We start from the raw sequence: 26,980 nt of genomic DNA on the forward strand, positions 1-26,980 counted from the left end.
CCACAGATGCATCCACTCTAGGTTGGGAAGCTCATGTAGATGGGCTTAGCAACCAGGGTTTCTGGTCTACTCAGGAATGCTGTTGCCAAATGAATTTCATGAAGCTCCAGACAATCAGGTATGTGCTCTGGGCTTTCAGAGATCGGCTTTCCTACACAGTTGTCCTAATCCAAACCAGCAGTCAGGTAGTGGTGCTATATGTCAACAATCAGGGATGTATGGGCTCGGTGTCAGGAAATGGTTCAGATTTAGTCATGGGCCGGAGTACGTGTTAGCAGACAGACTGAGTTGTGCCTTCAGACCCCATGAGTTGTCCCTGAACCCAGGGAGTTGCGAATCGGATATTTTGCCTCTGGGGGAGCCCATACGTAGACCTCTTCATGTCCCCTTGCAACAGAAAGGTGCCTTGGTTCTACTCCCTGTATAGTTCAGACAGCAAACCAGTCTGGGATGCTTACAAGCAATTCCTGAGGAGGAGATCTGCAAGGCTGCAACATGGAGTTATCTCCACACATTCACATAAGAACATAAGAAATTGCCATGCTGGGTCAGACCAAGGGTCCATGAAGCTCAGCATCCTGTTTCCAACAGAGGCCAAACCAGGCCACAAGAACCTGGCAAGTAACCGAACACCAAGAAGATCCCATGCCACTGATGCAATTAATAGCAGTGGCTATTCCCTAAGTAAACTTGATTAATAGCGAAGTTCTCCAAGAACTTAGCCAAACCTTTTTTGAACCCAGCTACACTAACTGCACTAATCACATCCTCTGGCAACAAATTCCAGAGCTTAATTGTGTGTTGAGTGAAAAAGAATGTTCTCCAATTAGTCTTTAAATGTGCTACTTGCTAACTTCATGGAATTGCCCCCTAGTCCTTCTATTATCCGAAAGTGTAAATAACCACTTCACATCTACTTGTTCAAGACTTCTCATGATCTTAAAGACCTCTATCATATCCCCCCTCAGCCGTCGCTTCTCCAAGCTGAACAGCCCTAACCTCTTCAGCCTTTCCTCATAGGGGAGCTGTTCCATTCCCTTTATCATTTTGATTGCCCTTCTCTATACCTTCTCCATTGCAACTGTATCTTTTTTGAGATGCGGCGACCAGAATTGTACACTGTATTCAAGGTGCGATCTCACCATGGAGCGATATAGAGGCATTATGGCATTTTCCATTTTATTAACCATTCCCTTCCTAATAATTCCCAACATTGTTTGCTTTTTTGACTGCTGCAGCACACTGAGCTGATGATTTCAAAGTATTATCCACTATGATGCCTAGATCTTTTTCCTGGGTGTAGCTCCTAATATGAAACCTAACATCGTGTAACTACAGCAAGTGTTATTTTTCCCTATATGCAACTCCTTGCACTTGTCCATAAGAACATAAGAACATGCCATACTGGGTCAGACCAAGGGTCCATCAAGCCCAGCATCCTGTTTCCAACAGTGGCCAATCCAGGCCATAAGAACCTGGCAAGTACCCAAAAACTAAGTCTATTCCATGTAACCGTTGCTAATGGCAGTGGCTATTCTCTAAGTGAACTTAATAGCAGATAATGGACTTCTCCTCCAAGAACTTATCCAATTCTTTTTTAAACGCAGCTATACTAACTGCACTAACCGCATCCTCTGGCAACAAATTCCAGAGTTTAATTGTGCGTTGAGTAAAAAAGAACTTTCTCCGATTAGTTTTAAATGCTAACTTCATGGAGTGCCCCCTAGTCTTTCCACATTACATTTCATCTGCCATTTGGATGCCCAATCTTCCAGTCTTGCAAGGTCCTCCTGTAATGTATCACAATCCACTTGTGATTTAACTACTCTGAATAATTTTGTATCATCCGCAAATTTGATAACTTCACTCGTCATATTCCTTTCCAGACCATTTATAAATATATTAAAAAGAACCAGTCCAAGTACAGATCCCTGAGGAACTCCACTGTTTACCCTTTTCCACTGAGAAAATTGACCATTTAATCCTACTCTCTGTTTCCTGTCTTTTAACCAGTTTGTAATCCACGAAAGAACATCGCCACCTATCCCATGACTGTTTAGTTTTCTTTTCACATCTCACTATTGCTTGGATAGGAATGACTGACACGACAGTAGGTTTGGCCAAGCTGTCTTTGGGAATCTGTTTGAGGTGTTAGACCTAACTCTTTCCAGCCTAGGACCTGTTATTTTGGTTCAGGCTGCCTTCCCCTTCTGTTACCAACAGCACCATTGTTGTTGTGCCCTTTGGCACCTGGTTTGGGTGTCTTTTGGTCCCCCTTTTATGTTTTGGAGTAGCTTGTAGCTAGGGATTCACCCATATGTGAGGACTACCATCCTGCTTGTCCTCAGAGAAAGCAGAGTTGCTTACCTGTAATAGGTATTCTCTGAGGACAAGAGGATGTTAGTCCTCACAAAACCCACCTGCCACCCCACAGAGTTGGGTTTCACCTGTTGTTTGATTTATATAAATAAATTAATGTTATAAGACTGACGAGGGGACCACATGTGGATGCGTGGTATAGGGCATGCTGGACATGCCCAGTGTGGCAAGTCAAAGTTCTAGAAACTTTGACATAAGTTTTCCCTGTTGGGGCTCCATCTGATGATGTAACCTATGTGTGAGGACTAACATCCTGCTGTCCTTGGAGAACACCTGATACAGGTAAGCATCTCTGCTTTCTTTTCCTAACTTCCCAAGGCAGTAGTCTTTAGTAAGAGACTAAGTCCCTCATACTGACTTGGGCACCAATCTTCAGTCTCCACCACTCTTGCAGGCTCCAAGCCAAGTTTCCTAGTGGTGACAAGAATAGAACTCTGCTTAGAGCTGGGACATTATGCAGGCACTACTTGGAGGGGAGGCTCAGTTCAGGGACAGTATGCAGGTAGTGCTCCCCCTCTGCTGAGCATGCATCTCCTCCTGCATCTGCCTGTGACAAGCCAGGATGTTCTGAGAAGGAGACCTGAAAATGGGTCTTGTGGTATGTTCTGCTGTACTATAGGCAAAGCCCTGTCGAATTGCAAGGGAGGTGTGAAGAGATTCCAAATCTGTATTTCATCATTGTTTGAAAGCAAATCTTTAACAAATTCTCAATTGCTGAAATTTATCTCTCTGACAGAGTAAAGGAGGCAGTGCAGGAAGGGAATGGATGGAGCAGGAGACGCTGCTACTGTTGGAGGTACGTTTCTCTTGTTGTGAAAGATGAGAATACAGATTATTGCAAGGATAACTTGGAGGACTGAAACAGATCAATTTCTGGAAGGGCTCTTTTGCTTTAAAAAATTTCTCTGAACTTCTGTTTGATGTCTTAAGCTTACTTTCTGTTGCATAGACTAACTGATTATGTTATGTACTGTTCAGGCTGATATTGACACACACACATCTCACAGGATCTACTTGCTCCTCTCTGGCATCAGGTACCAAGGTGTTTCAGCTCCCCAGTGTAGTACTGGTTGAGGCTAGTTGAGCTTCCACTCTTCCATGTTAGCTTTGTTACAGGATCTAGGGTTTTAGCAAACCTTCTCTCACATCCCTCCAGCTAATCCCCTCTTACCCAGCTCTTCATATATCCCCCAGTTGAACTTCTGTCATTCCCTTTCTCTCACCCTCCACAGCTCATCCAAACATCCCCCTGGCCAGGATCAGCAACAACATTTTCCTTTAGGGCCCCAGGCCAAAAGTGGATGATAACTGATGGGATGAGAGTGCAGGCTGATAGGGGCAACATTTTGTCTTGGGTATATTCAATGTTGGGTGAGGAGAGCAGAAATGGCAACAGGCCCAAATTTAGTCATAGGCAACATAAACAACTGCCTCCAGTATCAAATTTTGATAGGTGCCAGATCATTGCTGCTGCCACTATGTCTTGATCCAGGCCTTTCTCCCAGCCGCTTACCTAAAGTCGAGCTGTCCCAATCTTATGCAACAGCAGCCTAAAAAAGATTCTGCGTGGGTCTTGCAGCCACACACTCAAGGCCCTCCCTCTCACATGGGTTTCCATTCTAATAGAAAGCCCGTTGAAAGAAGGGGACAGGAACTTGAGTGTGCAGCCCCACGCTGAATTGCTTTTAGGTTGCTGCTGCACCTGCCGCACAGAATTGAGATCACTCCTCTTTAGGTAAGTGACTTGTCCTGGGAGATGCAATCCCCCCACCAGTATCTCAGTAGAGGAGAAGGGTGAGAGAGTACCCCCATCCGCCCATGCTTATGGGTACCGGCAATGTAAATCCAGGCTGGAGTGGCAATCTCTACTGACCCGTGCACACTCGGCCCTCCCTTCTCATGGCTGGTCCCAAGCCAGACTGTGATCTGCAGGCAGTAACAGCATTAGTATTGTCAGCCCGGGGCCTGTGAATCAGTGCAAACTCAAGTCATGCAGTGTCCCTGTTCCCTTGCCACAGAAACTCATGCAATGACAGGGCTAGCGTGTGCTGGCTCACAAGTCCCATGCTGACTTCATCTGCTAATGCCTAAAGAGCACTGCCATTTAAGTTACTTGTAACCCCAGTTGAAATTTTTGTGACCTCATTTGGGGTTCTGACCCATGGCTTGGGAAGCCTTGTACTGAAGGGCTTTCATTTGGCCCAATTGTTACAGCATCTGTCCTCAGACAAGCTCTTGAATCAGCCAGTAAATGTCACTGTTGTGCAATGCCTGGACACCAAACATTCCTACACTGGCCTTGCTGAGACACCTACACACCAGCATTCAGCACTGCCTGCCTTTTTAAGGCCAGCTCACCTGCTTGGATTTTTTTAAATATAACACCACAAAGTTCTTTAAAATGTTGTTGATTTGAAAGCTGGAATTAAGTATGAAACCTCCATTGAACTAAATTTCAGCAAACTATTGAAGCAGATGTTTCAGTAATAGTGTCATCTGATCTGAAAGTAACAAAAATGTCTGACCAAGCCAGAGGGTTGCTGTGCTATATAGAGAGAGGCATAACCAACAGGAAAAACAAAAGTGATAATGCCCCTATACAGATCATTGAGAAGGCCTCACCTAGAATACTGTGTTCAGTTCAGGAGGCTATATATCAAAAAGGATAGAGACAGGTTAGAAGCAGACCAGAGAAAGATGACAAAAATAGTGTATGGTCTGCAGTAATCAATTCAGCCATCAAGTGTGCCAAGGTCGACCCCGGGTGGGATATTGTAAATAGGATATCATCCACAAACATTGAAAGTTTATACTCTTGGTCCCCCACCTGTACTCCCTGTATTCCCCCCTTAGCCCTGATCGCCGCCGCTATGGGTTCTAGATAAAGTGCAAACAGAAGTGGCGATAGGGGACAGCCCTGCCTAGTCCCTCTTTCAATCTGAAATGCTTTTGAATAGCCTCCATTAACTTTAATACAAGCATTGGGGTTACGATACAACTGAGTGATCCAGGTAGAGAAATTGCCTCCTAGCCCCATTTTGTCTAACACTGCTAGTAAGAAATCCCAATGCACCATATCGAATGCCTTTTTGGCATCGACCGTGAGAAGCGCCATGGGTATATGCTCTTCCTGTTCCCACCAAATCAGATCTATCATCCTGCGCACATTATCCGCCGCAAGTCTACCAGGGACAAAACCCCATTTGGTCAGGGTGTATTAAGAATGGTGCGACGCCCCCCAAGCGGTTGGCTAGTACCTTAGCAAGCAATTTTAAGTCAAAGTTTATAAGTGATATGGACCTATATGACCCACACTGTGTTGGATCCTTACCAGGCTTGGCCAAAATTGTGAATCCTGCCTTATTGGCATGTTCTGAAATTGTCCCTCCTTTTAACAGGTGGTTAAAGGCTCTGGTAAGAGGCCCAGAAACTATATTGCGCATTTTCTTGTAGAAACCTGCTGAAAATCCATCCACCCTGGTAGATTTCCCCATTTTCAAGTCTTTAATCACTTGCTCTACCTCAAAGTCTGTTATCTCCTTATTTACCATATCCTGCTGTGGTTTCCCCAGGATCGGCAGATTAATATCTGACAGGTAGTCCTGAATACCGCTCTGCAAGATATCCAGCCGCTTAGAGTAAAGTTGTTGATAGAATTGGGTAAAGCGGTCTCTAATGGCCATATTCTCTGTCACTATTTCCCCCTTCTAATTTTGAATTTTAAGTATTTGGTTGAGACTCATTCTTGCTTTAAGGTGTCCAGCCAATAATTTACCCGCCTTATTTCCCCCCTCAAAAAATTCTTGTTTTGCTTTATCTAGTTGGTGTGCTATTGCCCCCAAGACCAGTTTCTCTAAGTCCTCCCTCAAGCTTTTTAGTTGTGAGCATACCCTGGGGTCAGGATTTCTTTTGTTCCGAACTTCCAGTTAGCCTAATTAGTGGAGAATAATAAATCGCCTATGTTCTCGCTCCTTTTTTACAAAGGCTGCTCGCTCTATTAACTTGCCCCTTGCTACCGCCTTAAAGCAGTCCCATAACGTATTGGGAGATACTTCCCTCATTTCATTCTCTTCCAGATATCTTTCCATCTCTTGCTGTAGCTGAAGTTCGAACTGGCTATCCTCTGACAGGCTCTCATTAAGCTTCCAGAAATGGTCCCCACCCCTGATCCCCCCAAGCCCGGCAGAGAGACTTGAATCGCCGCGTGATCTGACCACGAGATCACATCAATGCTTGTTTCCGCTACAAAATTAACCAGTTTTGTCTACTAAAAACATATCTATCCTAGAGTATGATCCATGTGCCGCTGAGAAGAAAGTATAATCTCTCTCGGAAGTGTGGGTATGACACCAAATGTCCACCAAGTCCCAATCCTTCATAAAGGACCTTAGGCTTTTTCTGTGGGTCTTAGAATATGCGGAGCTGCCTGTACTAGTATCTAAATAAGGATAGCAAGGCAAATTGAAGTCTCCTCCAACAATCAACAGTCCCTCTGCCCACTGCCGCATGACTGCAGCTAGTTTTTCTATCAAATTATCCAGTATGTTCCAGCTAGTTCCCCGCAGCCAATTCCCACCCACCCTGCTCATCTTACCCAAATTTATATTCCCAGCTACCATTCATTTTCAACTATTATTAACTGTTCCAGGTGTATTTCTTTGCACTTTGCTTCCTTCTCCCTGTTAAAGCTCGATTTCCTGTGTCATTTGTTACAATCATTCATTGTTACCTATTTTTAACTTACACGTTACAATTTGTTCACTGTAAAGCTCATCTTGTTACTTATTCCAATTATTCATGATTACCTTTATTAACTTACACTTGGTAACTTGTTTGCTATAAAGCCTGTTGTGTTACTTGTTCAAACTATTCATTGTTACCTTTATTAACTTACACCTTGTAACTTGTTCTCTGTAAAGCTTGTTGCTATTTTTAGTTATCTGTGAACCGAGATGATGTTCCCAACGTATCCCGGTATATAAAAACAAATAAATAAAGGGCCCTGTCCACTGTTGGGGGCATAAATATTCACTAGCGTATACACTTGGTGGCCAATTTTGATTTTAAGGAGCAAGTATCTGCCATCCTGGTCCCTGACCACCGTCTGCATGTCCACCACTAAATTGTTTGAAAAAAGGATGCCAACCCCACTGTATTTACCTTTGACTGTAGCCGCAGCAAAGTACTGGACTGGAAAGTTGCGATTAGTGAGCAATTTCTCGTACCATTTTTTAAAATGTCTCTTGGCAGAATAGGATATCTACTTTGGCATTAAGTGCATCTTGTAGTAAATGTTTTCGTTTATGATATGTATGTAAGCCCTTGACATTCCATGACATCAGTTTGATTGTGCCTGCCATATTAAATAACACACCCAGATCTCATAATAGCGGCACCCTGATAAAACATAATAAGCAAACCAACCCTCTCCCAGACACTCTCTCCCACCCCTAGACCCCTAATTGTGATTCCCCTATCTTCTCCTCCCCCCCCCCCCCCCCCCATCTACTATGAGAGGAATTGTCACTCGAAAGAAGAACCCCCCAGGGGCCCGAACCTGATCTCTCATAGTCCTCTGTTCTTATGGTTATAGATCAGTCCGCAGCTGGAAGGCTATCCCAGTACAGATGTACAGTTTTTGTAGAAGATCTCACAGTGCATGGGAAGGCCATATGTCTCCGAGCCTCCACCAAAGGGAAGAACCATATGTAGTGTGGCAAACAATGCTACCGATTCAACTATTGATGCCCCGAAACGGGGCAGCTCCCTCCGAGTTCCGACGCAGTCTCTTCCTTCCAGATTGTACTCGCTGCCAGCGTTGGGGGTTGTCTCTCCGATCTGGTGCTACAAACTGCGGATTATCCTCTCTGCCCGGCATCGCCATCCCAGCATCCATGAGGATTGTCCTAGCTTCATCCACGGTCTTGACTCTGGAGGTTGTTCCTCTAATGGTGAAGGAGAGTCCAAAAGGGAATAGTCACTTATAGCGCACCTCTTCTTGTCACAAAGCAGCCACAATTTCTTTGAACTCCCTTCTCTTTCTTATTGTATAGGCAGATAAGTCCTGAAAGCCCTCGATGTTATATCCCTGCCAAACAATCTCTTTCCGTTTGCGTACTTGTGCCAGCACTTTTTCTTTCAGCTGATATGAGTGGAAACAAACCACTATATCTCACGGTTGATTTCCATGTGGCTTCGCCAAAGCCCGATGCGCTCTATCCAAGAGGATCTCCAAGCTCCCTTCTGGAGGGTCATTATCATACAGAAGTAAAGCACAAATGTCCTTGATCACCACATTACAATCCAGGTATGCAGGCTCTTCAGGCACCCCCCGAAACCGTAAGTTGCCCCGCTGGGAGCGGTTTTCTAAGTCATCAATCCATGCCCTTAATTCAGTATTAGATTCCTGTAGGTGTTTCAACTCTTTTTGAAGGGACTCTTGTTGTATTTCAACTTCACTAACCCGCTCCTCTGCAGCACCCACGCAGTCTCCCAGCTCCTCATGGTCTTGACGCAACTCTGCCATCATTGCCTTCATGGATCCCATCTCTGTTTTAAGGTCCCAAAACCACGCTTGGAAGTCATCACGTGACAGGGGCAGTTCATCCACCGCTGGAATTGGTTTCGGAGGTGCCGTGCTCTCCAGCACTTTCGTGCCCTCGCTGCCATTTTCGCGGGCTTCCCCCTCCTCCTGCATTGTCCCGGGGGGCCGTGACTTCGAGTTGTCAAAGGAGAAATGTTTTAGATCAGCTATTTTCTTCCTCACAGACATCGTGATAGGTTTTTGCGTCCCTCTGGTTATTTTTATCCCTAATATCGGGAGCGAGGTCCCTAGGCGGCCATTCAGCGAGGTGACGTCACTTCCTCCTCCCACTCTTGTGCTTCTCTGTCTGGGGCAGGCCTTCTGTATCACAAGATAGAATTAATAAAATTGGGACAGGGAATTGTGGCCATGACCTGCTTTTACCGCTTGGATGAGGCCTCCTTACTGCTGCTGCTTCATGGAATAGCAGTTACAACCCTTAAATATCTTACTGGGCAGACTGGACCATCTTGATCTTTATCTATTGACATTTACTATGTTACTGTGAAGCTGTTCACTTTTGCTGCTGGGCAGATCTCAGCTTTTCTTTTTTTTTTTTTTTTTTTTTTTTATAATTTGTATTTTTATTAGTACCAAATCATATACAAACAGGGAAACATCCCATCATGATACAGCAGATAAGTGTACAGAATAGCATACAGAACTCAACGCCCCTAGTACCACCCAATATGCGCCTCCACAAACTGCCATAGACACCGATATCCCAAATATGATACATATCCTGGCACGAAAGCGCCACATAGAAAAGGGGGGAGTCGGCCTCCGGGCAGTGGCCGCACCGCCGTCACATTGTGTGGCATATGAGGAACATGTTACATCATATAATATTCTCTATCAACACAAAAATGTACAAACTAAGTGGTAAACGATTTGACAATAAAAACTATGAAAACACTAAATGTATGCTGCTGAATTATCTTCCCACAGAACCGCAGCCCCCCTTTACCCTCCCCCCTCCCGCCCTGCCTATGAGCCTTCCAATCCTGTGCATCAGGAGTAAGGTACGCCTGGATGAGAAACATGGTTGAGTGCATAAATTGTCAGAGAAAGGAGGAGAACAAGTCTCCCCAGGAAAGGTGTCAGTGAGACCGAATGCTGCCCTAACTACAATGGAAAGCCTCCAGAGCGTCACTCCTTGAGGATCCCCTTACTGTATGGTGCCCACATTTTCTGGAATCTAGGAAGCCGATCATGCCTAATAGCGGTCAGGTGGCACATAAGATATACTTTATCCAATCTGTTCAGAACATCACGTAATGTAGGGGTCTCAGCTTTCTTCCACCATAGTGCTATTTCACACCTGGTAGCTAAAGCCACCTGTATCACCAGAGCTCTCTCCCAAGTGTTGCCCTCTTCGGAATCCACCTGTAATAAACAGAGCTGGGGAGTAAGAGTAATTTGGATTCGTAAGGTGTTCCAGATATAATCCTGGATGTGCGTCCATGTCTGTGCCACGCTAGGACAATCCCACCACATATGAAAAAAGGTACCTATTTTGCCGCACCTCCGCCAGCAATTAGCATTCGGGCGTAAGGACATCCTGTGTAATCTATCTGGCGTGTGGTACCATCTATATAGAAGTTTATAGCCATTTTCTTTCAAGGCGGCAGAAATAGAACATCTAGATATGCGCTGGTAACAAGTTTCCCAGATCTTCACAGTCATAATGCCGCCCAGATCAGAGTTCCAGTGGACTAGATGCTTGTCATCCACACCCTTGCCCCTATTCAATAAAGCATAAATCCTAGACACATGTCGCTTAACCCGATCGGCGTTCCCACATAATGTCAGAAAGAGTGGCTGCTCCTGAGAGAACAGCTGTGATAGTCTATAAGTGGAAAAGAGATGTGAAAGCTGTAAGTAAGTATAATAGTCTGATTGATCTAAGTGGAACTGAGCCTGTAAATCGGGGAAAGGTACCAGTTTACCACCTTTCCATAGTTGCCCCAGAGTAGTGAGACCCTTGTGCCGCCAGCGCCTAATGAACGCTGCGTCCAACCCCGGGGGAAACTGGGTTATGCAGGAACGATGTGGACTGGTACATGACAAGGTCCCCCACCAGCTGCCTTTTCCAGGACTTCCAAGTGTGCAGCACCACCTGTGTGAAAGTTGTTAATCCGTCCCCTTTCGGTGGATGTGGTGCCCAGACCCTAGTAGTCAAAGGAGGAGACCCAGCAATCGCCTGCTCTATAACTATCCAAGGCTTGATCTGACTGTGACAGTGCCAATTGATTATCACAGCTAATAAATTAGCTATGTAGTACCATAATAGATTAGGGAAATTAAGTCCCCCCTGTAACTTAGACTTATATAGGACTGACCGAGCCACCCGGGGAGGCCTCCGTTTCCAGACAAATCGAAATAGCTTTCGTTGCCAGAGAGTCAGAGCTTTAAGAGGAACTTTAGCAGGCAAAGTCTGGAATAAATAGCAAAATTTGGGGAGAATCGTCATTTTGATCGCCGCAATGCGCCCCACCCAAGAGAGATTCATTCTATCCCATCTATCCAGGAGAGACTGAATGGAAAGAACTAGCGGATTGTAATTCAAATCAAATAATCGCCGCAGTTCCGGGCTAATCTTAACCCCCAAGTATTTTATCCACTGTTTTGCTGACTTAAAGGGTAAATGGGCAGCTATCTTCGAATACGGTAAATCAGGCATAGAAATATTAAGTAATTCAGATTTGTCCTCATTCATCTTGAATCCGGACACCCTCCCGAATACTCTAATTTCCTGTACCAAAGCGGATAGTGAGGTGTCCGGGTTGGTGACCGTGAAAAGGAGATCATCCGCAAACAAGGATATTTTGTATTCAGCTCCTCCCACTGAAATGCCTGTAATGTTCTGCGAACCGCCTCCGCCAGAGGTTCCAATGTCAGGGCAAATAGCAGTGGGGACAGGGGGCAACCCTGCCTGGTGCCCCGCCTAACCTCAAAAGGGGGGGAGTACGCTCCGTTGATCTTAATGCGGGCATGGGGGTGATCATACAGTTTGGAAACCCAGGACTGGAAGTTCGTTCCCAACCTCATTTTGTTCATTACTTGAAATAAAAATGGCCAGTGTACTCTATCGAAAGCCTTCTCGGCATCTACGGATAAGAGGGTGGCGGGAACATCATGGTTTCGTACATGTTCTATCAATTCAACAACCCGACGGACATTATCGGAAGCCAACCTCCCAGGAATGAACCCTGACTGATCTGGAGCGACCAGCAGATGGGCCACACTCCCCAGTCGTCTGGCCATGATTTTTGCCAGGATTTTGAGGTCAAGATTAATAAGAGATATCGGCCTATATGAGCCGCATAGGGTGTGGTCCCTCCCCGGTTTAGCCAGGATAGTGATGCCCGCCGTGTTGGCTTGTTGGGAAATTCTGCCAGTATCCTTTAAGTCATTAAACATGTTTATAAGGGGTGGTACCAATAAGGGTCCGAATACCTTGTAAAACTTCCCAGAGTACCCATCCAGTCCCGGAGACTTGCCCAATTGGAGCTCTTTAATAACCTGTAGTGCTTCCATTTGTGACACCTCCCTATCTAGCCTCTGTCTGTCAGGCTCGTCCAGGGCAGGCAGATTAACATTCTCCAGGTATTTATCGATCTCGGGAGCTGTGATTGTTGGGTCTGAGTCATATAGATCTTGATAAAAGGTGTTAAATCTCTTACCTATTTCCCTGTGCGAGTGAATATATTGCCCATCCGTGTTTCGGATTTTTGTGATGTGGGTGGCTGCCTCCTTTTCCCTTAATTTCCGTGCAAGTTGCTTACTTGCCTTATTACCGTATTCAAAATGTTGTTGTTTGAGAAGCTCTAACTGGTGAGCGACCCTTCCCATCTCTAATTCATGAAGGGCCCTACGAGCCTCCCGGAGCTTTTGTGCGATGTGGGTCTCCATACTCCGTTTATGACGGAGCTCTAATTGGGCTATAGATTCTAGAAGCTGTAGGCGTTTCTTAGCACTGTCCCGTTTAACATAGACCGCCCTAGAGATGAATAAACCTCGTAGGTAGGCCTTTAGACTCTCCCAGAGTGTACCTGGGGCCACTTCCCCATCATCATTAGTAGCTAGAAAGTCCCGTATGGCCTCATTAATCTTCTCAACAAAGGGCTTATCATCCAGTAGGCTTTCGTTGAGGCGCCAAAATCTAGTCCCTTGATCCCCCCCACTCCGCCGCAGCGAGATCCACACCGGGGCATGGTCAGACCATGTGATACTACCAATCTCTGCGTCCAAGACATGACTTACCAATGCTTTATCCAGGAGGAAAAAATCAATCCTAGAATATGATTGATGCGGATGAGAAAAAAAGGAGTAATTCCTAGCAGTGGGATTTAGGAGTCGCCAAATATCTGTAAGGCCCCTATCCTCAATCAAATGTTTGAGGGCTTGTCTCTCCTTACGTCTCCCTCCCGGGCCAGAGCCCGTGTTGTCAAGGTAAGGGTTTCTAGTGAGATTAAAGTCCCCGCCAACTATTAAATGCCCCTCTGCCCAGTCACCCAATAGCTTGGACAATTTCCCAAAAAAATCTGCCTGGTCGCCCGTGGGTGCATAAACATTAACCAGCGTGTATTGGGAGTTGTAGAGCTTCACCTTCAATATTATATAGCGACCCTCCACGTCCCTTAAGATCGTGCCCACCTCTGGGGTAGCATGCTGTGAGAACAGGATACCGGTCCCACAATATTTATCCCCTTTAGTTGCCGCTGAATGATAAAAATGAGGGAAATCCCTAGTAGCCAACAGCTTTTCATACCGTTTGAGCAGGTGCGTCTCCTGGCAAAATACAATATCAGCATGTAATCGTTTCATATCCTGCATAAAGGTTTTCCTTTTCATGGGCGAATTCAAGCCTTTCGTGTTCACAGAAATTAATTTGAGACTATCCATCTAAATAAGACATAGTATAAACAAATCTCTTCCACCTCCCTACGGATAAGCACTGGCACCCACCTCCCAACCATACCCAGCCAAGGATCTTTATGCTGCCCCCCTCCCCCTGGTGCAATGCCAACATGAAAACAGCTAAGGCTCGAGCAATTCCCACTCCTCCCAACCCTCCCCCCCCATCCCCCCCCCTTGTGCGCCCACTCAGTACGTGGGCTTTAATCATAGAGAGCGATGCCATCACCGAGCTGGCCCTATCCCCCCTTCCGCTCGCTCCCGTGAGTAGCACATATAAAACAACGGGCACCTTATCAACCGGTAACTTAGAAAACAACTGAACCTGGCATTAGGCCTTGGCCTTTGTTGCCCCGAGCTTGTCAGAAGCCCCGCAAATAGACTCAAGTCCGCGAGGAGGTACCACCACCTCGTAGGTCCTGCCCCTCAGCCTGGGCCTTTGAATGCATTAGAGTCCTCAGAGTTCCTGCGTAGCCTTTTACCACCCTTGGGCACCCGTTGCCACTTTGGAAAGTCTCTCCTGTGTGGCGTCTCCTGTGTGCCTGTCCTCGCCGATCGCCGTGCTTCCGACAGGAGGCCTGCCGCGCGCAGTATATCCTCGGCCTCTGCCACCTTCTGGACTCTGGAGGTGATGCCATTAATAGAAAAACTCAGTCCAAAGGGGAACAGCCATCGATATCGAAGATTCTGGTCGCGCAGACCCTGCACCACATCACGGAACTCTCTCCTCTTTTGAATTGTGGTGAAGGACAAGTCTTGAAAAATTTCAATCCGGTGCCCCTGCCATTGCAGGGAGCCCTGAGCCCTGGCAGCAGTCATCACCCGCTCTTTCACCGTAAAATTGTGAAAGCAAGCAATGACATCCCTGACCTGGTTATTCCTTGGGGTCCCTAGGGATCTGTGAGCTCTGTCTAAAGTAATAGGTGTCTCCTCAACTGGAGCCGTCTCGGAATGAAGCAAGATCTTACAGATGTCCTGAACCACCTTTATACAGTCACTGTTATCAGGGGTCTCAGGAATGCCTCTAAAGCGCAGATTAGATCTTCGCAATCTATTTTCCAAATCTTCCACTTGCCTTGATAAGACGTCCTGAGCATCTGAGAGCTTCTGCTGTTCCTCCCCGAGATTGTGGCCATAAGACTGTTGCTCCTCTAGGCCCTCCTCCAGGGTCTCCACGCGGTGTCCGATCGCAGCTACCTCCGTTTTTAGACCAGACATTATTGCCTCCATGTCCTTCTTGTTCTGTGCCATATCTGCTCGCAGCGCCCCAAACCACGCGGTGAACTCTGCTCGGGAAGGCACTTCGTTATCCCCCCGCTCAGGGGATCCTGGAGTCACCTCCCCCTCCGCCTCGGTAGTGATTTCTGGCCCGTCCGCCATCTTGGCCACGCTTCCCGTTTCCAGCTCCGCCGCTCCCGCGGCGAAGGAAAATTTTTTTAAATCGATTTTCTTCCTGCTGGCTGCCATAGCAGCATTTGCTGAGTCAGAGTCTCGTTTTTCGGCGAAAACCGAGGCCACCGGGCGCCGATGTAGGCTGATATTAGGAGCGGTCGGGGAGCAGCTTAAAGTCAGCCGTCCGACCCGCGCGGTGACGTCATCCGCTCTCTAGCTTTTCTTTTTTAACATTCTTCATTAATAATAATCAGAGAAATCACAAAATTTATTTTTTTTTTTAATTATAATGTTTTTATTGAGTGCAATAAACATTCAAACCAATACAAAAGGCAACTGTGATTATTATACAAGTTATGAAGCATATGACACCACACTATACTCAAAGTACAATGTAAACTTCCCACTACAGTACACTCATATTTCTACTTTTCGTATCTCTTCCCTTCCCTCCCCAATCCCTCCCACTAACCCTTCCCCGCTCGAAAGACCTTGCAGCATCCTGTTCCTAAGTATTCAGAACTGCTTGTTGTTATTCCTACTGAGAGCACTATTATTCACAACCCTTCTCCTCCCTGTATTCCACTAATCACTCTGTCCATATAGCATGATCAGTGTGAAAGGCAATATGTTACCGTTCGACTACCATGAGGATCGTGCCACTTCACGGTGAATGAGACCCCTTACTCTGCCAAGTACAAAATTTATTTTTAAAGCAAAAACATTTGTATAGCTGTTGAACTTCTATTAGCTGGTATAAGGCAACTCTTTAAAACTCTTGTTGGAACCTATGGATAACATGCTGTTCTGTACTCGTGAAGCAGCGATAAGGGAGGAGTACATCATGCAAACAATTTGCTGGTCCCTGAAGGATGCATCTGTTATATATAGTGACATATTTAATTTGATTTCCTGAGTAAACAAGTCTTTGCAAATCTTCTACTACATTATTATTTCATCTTTATCAAGTGTGAAAATGTAGCTCTGGACCTTAACAATTCTGTTTGGTTTCAGTTTAAAGCATTATTTTAATTAGTTCAATGATGAGCACAAATGCCTTACAAAATATATACACTGAATTTCCTGCAGGTGTTCTACAGAAGTGCTACTGTTTTCCGTAGCACCATTGAAATCTGAGTTGTTGAATGTGGCTTTCAATCCGTGTAGTTGTCCAGTCATAACTGAAGCTTATAATGCGGCTGATGTTGCAGCTGCTCCTGTTTCTACAGATAGATTCCTTGACAGGCCACATGGATTGCTGGGAGCAGCTGTAAACTCTTCATGCAATAGTTATTCTTGACACCTTATAATTTATTTGATATTGTCTTTATTGTAAATTATTGCCCCAGCATGAGTCCTTCCATTTCGACTTGTTCTAAGCTAACATTCAACTATTTAGTGTTTTCTTTGGAAGCACTGACAGTTTCCATAGCAGTGTGTGCGCATTTTGGAAGAACAGTAAAGTCTTTATCTCCACAAGAAACATGTACAACCTATTTCAGGGTGCAGCTGCAACCGCAGTTTTGCACATCTAGTCCAAAAAAACATAATTAAAAATCAGGAGCTGTGAAGACCTTGCTGAGAACTTTATTCAAAAAAGAAAAACAAATTGTAATTTATACAACTTCACCCAAATTATACATCTAGAAGATTAGTCCAGTGCTTGCTAAACTTGAACAAGGAGTGCTATCATTTATTGTATGCTGCTGTGCATTTGTCTATTAGAATAGCATCATTAAAACACTTTTAGAGCAAGACTGTTAAAAAAAAAAAAAAAAAAAAAAAAAAATAGTGCCATAAAACCAGACTTTCGTCTACATGTAGGAGTGAATTTGTTTTATTTGTGGCATCTACATAGAGAAACATTCTTTCTTTGTGGACAAGCAGGAATAAATTCAGCCATTCAAGTGGGATGACATTGGATGATGCTGACACTGATATGGTCTCTTGAGTTCAGAAAGAGTCTGAGTGTGCATGGGATTTCCTGCATATTAGCTCTGCACAAATCTCCTAAGTCAATTTTCTTCTGATGTAAAAGAATGCTCAACTGCTCTCTTCATGCTGCACCCCCTACCCCTCATGTTTTTTTCTGTATTCCTTCAATTATTCTTCAGTTTCTTTTATTTCCTCAGTTTTAGCTCTCCCGTTTATTTCATTTATTTTTGGGTTTCCTCAAAATAAAGATAAAACAAAGAGGGCCATAATGTCAGGAAAACAGCCTTTCAAGTTGTGCTATAAATGCAGCCATCAACTGCCTCCTACTTTTACAATATCTTTTGTTGTTTTTCTTCCCATGATATAGCTAATTGCAAAGAGTCTGGCAAATTTTTCCCGCAAGCTCTTAAATATCAATTCAAGCTAATTTGAGACCTCCTCTTTGGTAAACCAGTAGCGCCAAAGAAAAAGAGGTCATAGTCAATAAAACAGTGAAGTAATGAATCCTCTTCCCATTCCCACTGGGGCAAACGCAGGTCTTTTTCGGTTCACAAGTCTTGACACCAAGCTCGTAAGTTGGTGCAAGAAGCTTTGGTGAAGACTAATAAGTACAAGTCTGTACCATCTTATGATAACTCTATGGCGTTCAGCTTCGGTGCCATCTACTTCTGATTTTTCTGCATCGAGCATATTTGCACCAAAAAACAAACAGAAGACTGGGTGGATTATTTCAGCATTCTAGAGAGTAAGATGAAGTGAGAGTAGTATCTTGATTGATAGCAGTTGGGAGTGTTTATTCCATTGGCATTTTAGGTGCCATTGTGGGGATCTCATGTGCAGTCATATAAAAAGGTATCACATTAACTGTGGCTGCCAAGTGACCAAATATCTCCATGAATATTCTGGCTGATACTGATCTCTGATTGCAAAGTGAAGACGAAGTCTTTCCTGGCTTAGATGTCCAGTTGCACTCCTATGATCTCCTAGGATAAATCTTAGTGAAAGAAACATGTGAATTGTGAATGTTGTACATATTTTGGCTTCTTTTAAGGATCTGCTTGATATTAGCCAATCATCTAGGTATGGAAAAATTAAGATATGGTTTTGCTCATGTAGGCTGCTACCACTGCTAGATGTTTTCTGAAGATCCTTGGGACTATTAGAAAGCCAAATGAGAGAACATTGTACTGATAATGTTTGCCCTCTATTTTGTACCTGAGGTATTTTCTGTAGTTTGGATGAATGGGACTATGTGTGCATGCATCTTTGAGATCTAAAGTGGATAAACAATTGATCATTTCTAAATGAGGAAGTATAGTGGCAAGGGAGTTCATTTTGAACTTTTCTCTTTTGCAATATCTGTTCAGTTCTCATAAGTTCAGGTTAGGACAAAGGCCACCTGATTTCTTGGATAAAAGGAAACACCTGGATGCCTCTCTGGCATTGGGACTAGCTGTATCACATGAGCCAACAACAGAAAGATTAGCTTTTGTTTTAGTATGGGCAACTGTTGTCTGGAAATGTGATGAGTAGGGGGAATGTGGGTGAGAGGGTTGGGGGGGTTTTTCCCTTTCATTTTTTTTCCCAACAGGTGAACAGTGACAAAAATGGAATTGTACATGTCAGTCTAAAGGGTTTCAAAGTTTAACCTGTACCTGCTGAGAAAATTAAGGACTCAATAGTCTGCGGTAATGGGGAACAATTGGTAATAGATTGAAGCCTTCCTACTGGAAGGTATTTGGTTGAGATGAGTAGTTTGTAGTCAAAAACTAGATGTTGATTTTTGAATTATTGTAATGACTTAGATTGAGGCCTCTCTCTAGTTTGTGATCTGTTTTACAGTAGCTGATGTTGTGGCTGAAGGTTTTGAAATAGCTATCTTTGGTTTTGATAAGAAGCATAACATCTATGAAGATTGTAGAATTGCTTTTTGTATGACTGAGGCTGATATCTTTATTTGTCGGGTTTTGTATACCGTCATTCGGTGTAGCCATCATAACGGTTTAACAAATTAAAAAACAAGTAAAACAAAGCATGATAAAGATAAAATACAATAACATTCAAGATAAAAATTAAGATACAGGTTACATATTAAAAGACAAATATTAAAAAGAAATAAATACTAAAAGAAAAATGTCTTCCAGTGTAAGTGTGGGAGGTCAAAAATGTGTGAGGGTTATTATGAATCTTGATATGCCTTGGTAAACAGCCAGGTTTTTAACTCCTTCCTAAATGTTTTTAGACTCAATTGTAGTCATAATTCAGTGGGAAATGCGTTCCATAATTTTGGACTGGCGAGTGAGATTGCACGTTCTTGAACTAACGTGAGTTGTGCAAAGCGTACTGAAGGAATTGTTAAAAGGCCTTTGTTGGCTGACCGTAAGTTTCGTTGTGGATACTGTAACTAATGGTGGTGGCTCAAATATTTCCTAAAGGTCAGCTGGAAGAATTGAGATGTCAGACCTTTTGCAGATTATATATACAAGTACTGTCTCATCTGGACAGATGTGCAAATAAATCTGCTCTGCACATTGCAGATTGAAAGATCTTTTTACCCACATATTCCAGAAGTCTACATTCTTTACTTGGTGTATTATTGGCATAAATCTTGGATTTCTTGGCCTTCTGAAGCATGGATTCCACTACTACAGAATTATGAGACAGTTGCATTTTATCATGACCTGGGCATGAATTGGTGACACAGACTTTAGATGAGATATGGATTGTGGATTTTCCCTTATCCTCTGGAGTTGAATGAAAGAACTGATTGAGAGTCTAGGTGATGTGAACCTTTCTAAGACTGGAATAGGCTCTTGAGGCAACACTTTAATCTCTGTCATGTATTTTTGGACAAAATCCTGCCATACCTTTTGCACAAAGACACAGCTGTCCTTGTTTTGTGGCCACACAGTTCCATCCTACTCCCCTTAGAGTTGAAGCTCAGCTAGTGAAAAAACTGAGACAGACTTCCCTGACTGTTGGACTATTTGTGGCACCTTTCCGAGTCTGGGCTCCAAACCAGCTCAGTCAGGCTCCATCTCAGCACTGTGAGTGCATACCATCAAGGTGTCTCTGGCACATCCATATCTGTGCAGCCTTTAGTAGGTCTCTTTATGAGGGGCCTACTCCAGCTGAAGCCCCCTCTTCGACCTCCTGTTGCGTCCTAGGACCTCAACATTGTCCTGGCACAGCTCATGCGTCCTCCCTTTCAGCTGCTACGTTCCTGCAACATGAAGTTCCTCACCTGGAAAGTTATATTCCTGGTGGCGATTACTTCGGCTCGTAGGATCAGTGAGTTTCAGGCCTTGATCACGTATCTACCATACACGAGGTTCTTTCACAATCGTGTGGTCTTGCGTACACACCCTAAGTTTCTGCCTAAGGTTGTGAATGATTTCCACGTCAATCAGTCCATTGTTTTACCCACCTTCTTTCCCAGGCCTCATTCCTACCTACTGGCGCGGGCTCTTCACACTCTGAACTGCAAGAGGGCCCTGGCTTTCTATTTAGATCGCACAGCCAGTCACAGGCAGTCCACTCAGCTCTTTCTGCTGTTGGATACAAACAGGCTGGGAGTGGCGGTGGGTAAACAGACCTTATCTAACTGGCTGGCGGATTGCATCGCCTTCTGCTATGTGCAGGCTGGCCTTCCACTGGCCAGCAGAGTTAAAGCTCACTCTGTGCGGGCCATGGCGACATCAGTGGCTCATCTGTGAGCAGTCCCCATCATCAAAATTTGCCAGGCCGCCATGAGGAGTTCTCTTCACATGTTTGCGGCCCATTGCTGCTTGGACAAGGATGATATTCAGGACAGTGCCTCTGGTCAGTCCGTCCTGTGCAGTCTCTTCCAGACCTGAACCCAACTCTTCCAGCCTTGTGCCCCTGGTGGGAGCCAAACAGTCCCCTACGGACCAACAGCTCCACAGTTGTTGTGTCCGTTGGCACCTTGTTTGGTAACTCTTAGTCTCACCGGCTAACGGGGACAGCCTGGAGCTTGGTACTCACCCACTTGTGAGGACTACCATCCTGCTTGTCCTAGGAGAAAGCGCAGTTGCTTACCTGTAACAGGTGTTCTCCTAGGATAGCAAGATGCTAGTATTCAGGAATCCCACCCACTTCCTCACAGAGTTGGGTTCTCCTCCTGGTTTATTTTATCTTTTCGCTCGTATTTTTTCTCTGTTATGAGACTGAAGGGGGACCTTGTGTGGACGCGCAGATAGCAGCATACCTGGGCATGCTCAATGTGCTGGTCAAAGCTTCTGGAAACTTTGACAAATGTTTTCTGTGCCGGGCTCCATTGGACGATGTCACCCACTTGTGAGGACTAACATCCTGCTGTCCTAGGAGAACACATGTTACAGATAAGCAACTGCACTTTCTGCGAATGGGGCACACCCATAGTAGATCTGTTTATGTCCCCTCTGAACAGAAAGGTCCAGCTTTTCTGCTCCAGAAAGGGGACCTAGAATCAAACTAGCCATGGATGGCTATGCCCTAAATTGGAGTCTGTATCTACTGTACACGCAAACTCCAATTTCTCTTGTCCCAAAGCCCTTATTGAAACTCGAAAAAAAACCAAGGGATTATGATTCTCATAGTGCCCCTTTTTGACTGACATCCATTTGGTTTCTACTCCTGTGGGAGATGTTCATCAGAAATCCAGTTGTACTAAGGTATTCCCTAACCCTCATCACTCAAGATCAGGAGTTATGCTATTTCAAAGATGGATCCCTGGCCTTCACAGTTTGGATGTTAGAGGGTAGCTGTACAGTCCCTGATTATTTCTGAGGATGTCTTGGGTTCTTTTAATTTCCATAAAGAGCTTCAAGAGAAAATCATATGGATTGAAATAGAGGTTTGCCTGTTGGTGTGAAGAAAGCCCTACATCCTTTCTCCTGTTGGATGACACAAAAACTGATTGATTCTTTTGCATCTTTGTCAGCTCTTAAGACAAACTTAGAGTTCACATTAATTTAATTGGTGCTCAACATCACCATGTAGAAGAAGACCAGTCTCCGTATGGCTTTTCATTTTCTGTTTCATGTGGGACTTGCTTTACTTGAAGCTTCCATCAAGCCTCAGCATGGTATTGACTCAATGAAAGTTCCTTTTGAGTCCATAGACTTTTGTGAGCTGATGTAGCTGACCTAGGTCATATGTTTTGTGGCATTCACTTTGGCCCGCTTAGTCAACAAGCTCCCTGCCCTAGTGACGTATCCACCTTATACCAAGTTTTTTCACTGTAGAGTGGTTCTGTGCTCGCGTCCTCAGTTCCTGATTAAGGAAGTGTCAGAATTCCATCGTAACCAGTCAAGCATCTTTCCAACATTCTTTCCCAGGCCACATGTCCACAAAAGCTGAAAAAGTGTTACACAGTTATAGACTGCAAAAGAGCTTTGGCCTTCTATCAGGAGCGGACTGAATTCTTAAAAATTTACCCAGAGTTTTGTTTGTTTTTGATGCCAAGAAACCTGGAATTGCTGTTGCCAAATGCATTCTAACAAATTGGCTAGCAGATTTTTTTCTCCTCCTGTTGTGCCTAAGCAAGCCTGAATCTGGTGATTCATGTCAAAGCTGTTAATCAGGCCGATACAGTAAGGACGCGTTAGAGTGCGGCAGTGCCGGGCGCACCCTCGTTTGCCGCTCGCACAGTTCGGATCACATACCGCTCGATACAGTATTTAAATTAGTCGCAAATGCAAGCCGTGTCCAAAGCGCGTCCATGAAGCGCAATCCATTTTACTGTATAGAGCTCTATACAACGCCTATACAGTATCCTGGGTGCGCTGGTACCTGTCATTTCAAATGTCATTTCAAATGACAGGTACCAGGAAGTGGATGGTTCTCCTACGCTCGGGCATTGGGGATTGCCAGTCCTCTCTCCCCCACTCCTGAAGCAAGGCGCAGGGCAAAAATTGACTCGACATGTTATTAAAGCAAATAGAAATTGTAACAAAAGTAAACTTTCTGCATGCTTCCAGCAGCCCCAGTCCTCTCTCCTCTCCTCCTCCCGAGGCGCCCACCGTGGCTTCCCTGCATCCCGAGGGCAGCCGGCGGCAAAAGCGGCTTCCAGCAGCCCCGCCGGCGAAGGTGCATGAACGCATGTCCAATTTGGGTGCTCAAGCAGCGAAGGCGCATGAGTGCACACCGTGTCCTCGGACGTCCATCCGGGCGCTCAGGTCACGGCATGCACTCATGCGCCTTGCTTCGGGAGGGGGGGAGAGAGGACTGGCAATCCCCGATGCCCGAGCGTAGGAGAACCAGGCCACACCATGTTACTCGCTTGCTCCAACCCACCCACTTATTTGACCGGAGCCTGCCTATTGCTGTCACATCCCTCTAACGCCAGGGTCAGGATAGGCGGTAAATTAGCGGGTTAAAGACGCGGCAAAACAGTTGGTTAAAAAGGAGATAATCGGGCCGCACGTTACTGTATGGGAGGGAATAGCTAATCAGATCATTTACATATCATATACATGCCGCGGGCAGAAAGGGATACGCATCGATTTAAAGAAGCGGTAAGGATTGGTAAAAACGGATAGTGAATCGCGGGTTAGACTTACGCGGCCAAATTGTGGGTACAAAGCGGGTTAGAAACAGGGTAACCGCGGCCACGCTTTACTGTATCGGCCTGAATGTAAGAGCCATGGCAGCATCAGTAACACATCTAAGATCAGCCTCGGTAGAGGAGATTGATTTATTTTTATTGTATTTATAAACATTTGGTATTCTGCCTTTTACCAAGCTGTTTCAAGGAGGGTTACAATCAAAATATGGTTAAATTTATGCTCCTTTAGTGACTCAGCATAGGGAAACATGAAGGGGAGGTATATTAAGGAGGAAGTACCTAAGATGATATTAGTCAAGTGATAGAGAGTCTCTATGCTGTCTTTGTCACAGTTCTTGAGTGGAATTTAGATAAAGGCCTGGGTAAATAGCCAAGCCTTAACTCTTTTCCTAAAGATAAAGTAAGATGACTCAAGGCTGGCAGAAGCCAAGGAGGGAGAGGAAAGGAGTGCCATTTGGCAGGAACACATTTCTTTTATAGGAGAGCAGACACATGGAGAAATACTCGGGTGCCATGTTTATTCATCTGAAGACACCACAACGACTTCTGAATTGTATCTTTTATTCGACTGGGAGCCAGGTCAGTTGACTTAAGATAGGCCTTATATGATCAGTTGCTTTAGCCACTTCCTCTGGCAGCTGTACCGTGCAAGAATTGGGGGCATTTGAGATTATATTGTGAGATGCCACGGAATAGAGAACTGCAATAGTCAATACAAGTGGTTATTAATGTATGTATCATGGTAGCAAGGTTGTAATTATTAAAGTAATTACGAAGTTGTCAAATCTGGCACAGATTCATAAAGGAGGTTCTTACCAACTTTGAAAAGTGGGTTTCCATTGTAAAAATGTGGTCAAGTTGAACTCCCAAACATTGCACTGAATCCTTAGATTGTAAGGAAGTTCCTGAGAAGGGAGGACATGGATAGTAGGGGGTACTCTTGTCAGCTTAGTCAGAGAAGTTCTAATTTAGAGGGTTTGAGTTTGTGGTTGTGCTTGTTGAGCCATTGGGCTACTACTGTAAGACCATGATTAAGACCAGTGATAGAAGAGATTTGGTCCCATCCTGTCTTGATGCAGAGTTGGATGTCATTAACAAATAGGTCACAAATGAAAAAAGAAGCAAAGCGAGTTCATTATATAAAAAGACAAAACAGGAGTGAACTTGCTGTAAGCAACAAAGTTTAAAGATGGTATCATATACACAGCTCATGCTGCTACAAAAGCAGAATTAACTTACAAAGCACCTTTGTCTAATTATGTACCATCACAAAGATGTTTTTGTGTAACATACCGAAAGTAAAAAAGTGTCCCATAAATATCAACATTTGTCCAACAAATCTTCATCAAGACAATTGGATCTTCAAAACAGGTTTTCATCTATCACAAACTCTAAAAACTTCCTTCATTCATAGTTTGGCAAAAACAATTAAGTCCTTATCTTGAAGAAATGTTCAGTAATCTCTTTCATCAAGTAGCCATCATAAACATTTAAAAACTTCTTGCAAATACCATCAGCTCACTAGCTATTACTGATGCTGTTAAAACAACTACTTTGACACCGGCATTTCGGCACTCATGTCTGCTTCAGGAGGGATACTATGTTTCTAAAAACAAGAGAATTAAAAATTAAAATATAATTCCTTAAACCGTTCAAACTGTGTTGCAAAAAAGAAATTTACATGTATACAGACAGACTGAACTTCTCATAAATTAAATATGATGAACAGGTCTGACCTTGCTTAAAAATACATCACTAGTCACTCATGGCTCTATTTGTCACTATCGTCATAGCAAAGGGCTGTCAATCACTGACCATCCTCTGGTGAAACACAGTATGCTGTTTCAAAAGACGTTCCACTTAATCTCCTTAACACTCACAGGGGTCACTGTTATGATTAACATACTGTTCATGTCATACTAACAGACAATTGTCATACCTTTGTGGATTCAGTGATGGGATTTCAAGCATAAAAAAATCCAAATCTTTTAAATGTATGAACTAAGGCAAAACAGTGTGCAGCGAGAGCTGCCTCTGATCTTCTCACGATTTATTCAGCTCATATGTTCTCTTAAACTTACCCATAATGTTCTTGTAGTCTTGCCTTTATAGACAAGATGGCAAGAATACCAAATAACACAAATCACTGTTTAGATGTACACAAGCTCAACATATTAAAAGAATTATTAGGAAACAAAAATGATAGTAATTGGCTTCCTGGAAACAATTGTGGGCATAAAGAACAGTGTCCACATGGATAATGCCCCACCATAACATGTCAGCTCATGAATGTACAATGAATATATAATTTTATCCTTGAGGATAAAAATAACAAGAGTATTTTTAATGCAGTTTCCAACAGGGAAACTGGCCCTATAAAATTATCATGTCTATGTGCTTGTCTGCGTGTTCCCTTCTAGATTAGAAAGAATTCTTCCACACATTTTTCATTTGTTTTTGACAATGCTTAGAGTCCCTTTTTTTGCTAATAGAGAAACGGACCCGTTTAGTTGAAATCACAAATTGGAGCACAATGTGATATCATTGAACATTTTGAAAACTGCCTTCCATTGATCATAACTGTGTGCAAATTTCTGAAGCAAAGAAGGAAACTAGGCATGATGAAATGGTCATACATCTCCTTGTTTTTTTAACCAGTGTATTATGGTATGCATTGTTATCCAATAGGTTATATTCAGTTTAAGCCTAGAAAAGCGGTCAGTAGATCATAAAGAAGTGTTTTTGCTTACAACTACAGTAATCACACTGATAGGCAGGTCTGGAAAACTTCTGAGTGCCAGGTCACCGTGGTGCCTCAAATTTGAACCCTTGTACCTGAGAGCAAGTACACTGATGAGAGGAAGTTGTGATGACGACTGCTACTAGTAAGACCAAGAAGAAAATGTTGTGGCATCTGGCTGGGAGAGAGATTTTGAGACAGCTGCTGCTGGTGGGGCTGGGACGTCAAGGTAACTGCTGATGGCAAGGAGAGGAGACCAACTAAAGCTAGGGGATTTAGGGGAAGAGTGCTTGGGAAGAAAGGGAAGGACAATAAAGTTAAAAACAAGCTAGCCAAGAAAAAAGCAAATACATGCCCCCTCTCTCTCCCCCCCTCCCCCGCTTCTAAAATTTTTTAGCTGATCCCTAGGTTTTATAAATATTTTTTAGGCATAGCATGTATCTTCATAATTACTCTTGTGTAA

The 26,980-nt window shown here is 44.1% G+C and overlaps 1 protein-coding gene across 3 annotated transcripts in view; it reads left to right on the forward strand.

The window, feature by feature from the left end:
* SMARCC1 (SWI/SNF related, matrix associated, actin dependent regulator of chromatin subfamily c member 1) overlaps positions 1 to 26,980 on the forward strand; it is a 557,827-nt gene that overhangs the window by 337,643 nt on the left and 193,204 nt on the right. For all 3 annotated transcript variants that reach the window (XM_029588188.1, XM_029588187.1, XM_029588189.1), the window contains one exon: positions 3,116 to 3,175. In XM_029588188.1, the coding sequence (XP_029444048.1) occupies positions 3,116 to 3,175 (60 nt within the window). The remainder of the gene's footprint in view (positions 1 to 3,115; positions 3,176 to 26,980) is intronic.

Source organism: Rhinatrema bivittatum, chromosome 2 (genome assembly GCF_901001135.1).
Source record: "Rhinatrema bivittatum chromosome 2, aRhiBiv1.1, whole genome shotgun sequence".
Classification (NCBI taxonomy): Eukaryota; Metazoa; Chordata; class Amphibia; order Gymnophiona; family Rhinatrematidae; genus Rhinatrema; species Rhinatrema bivittatum.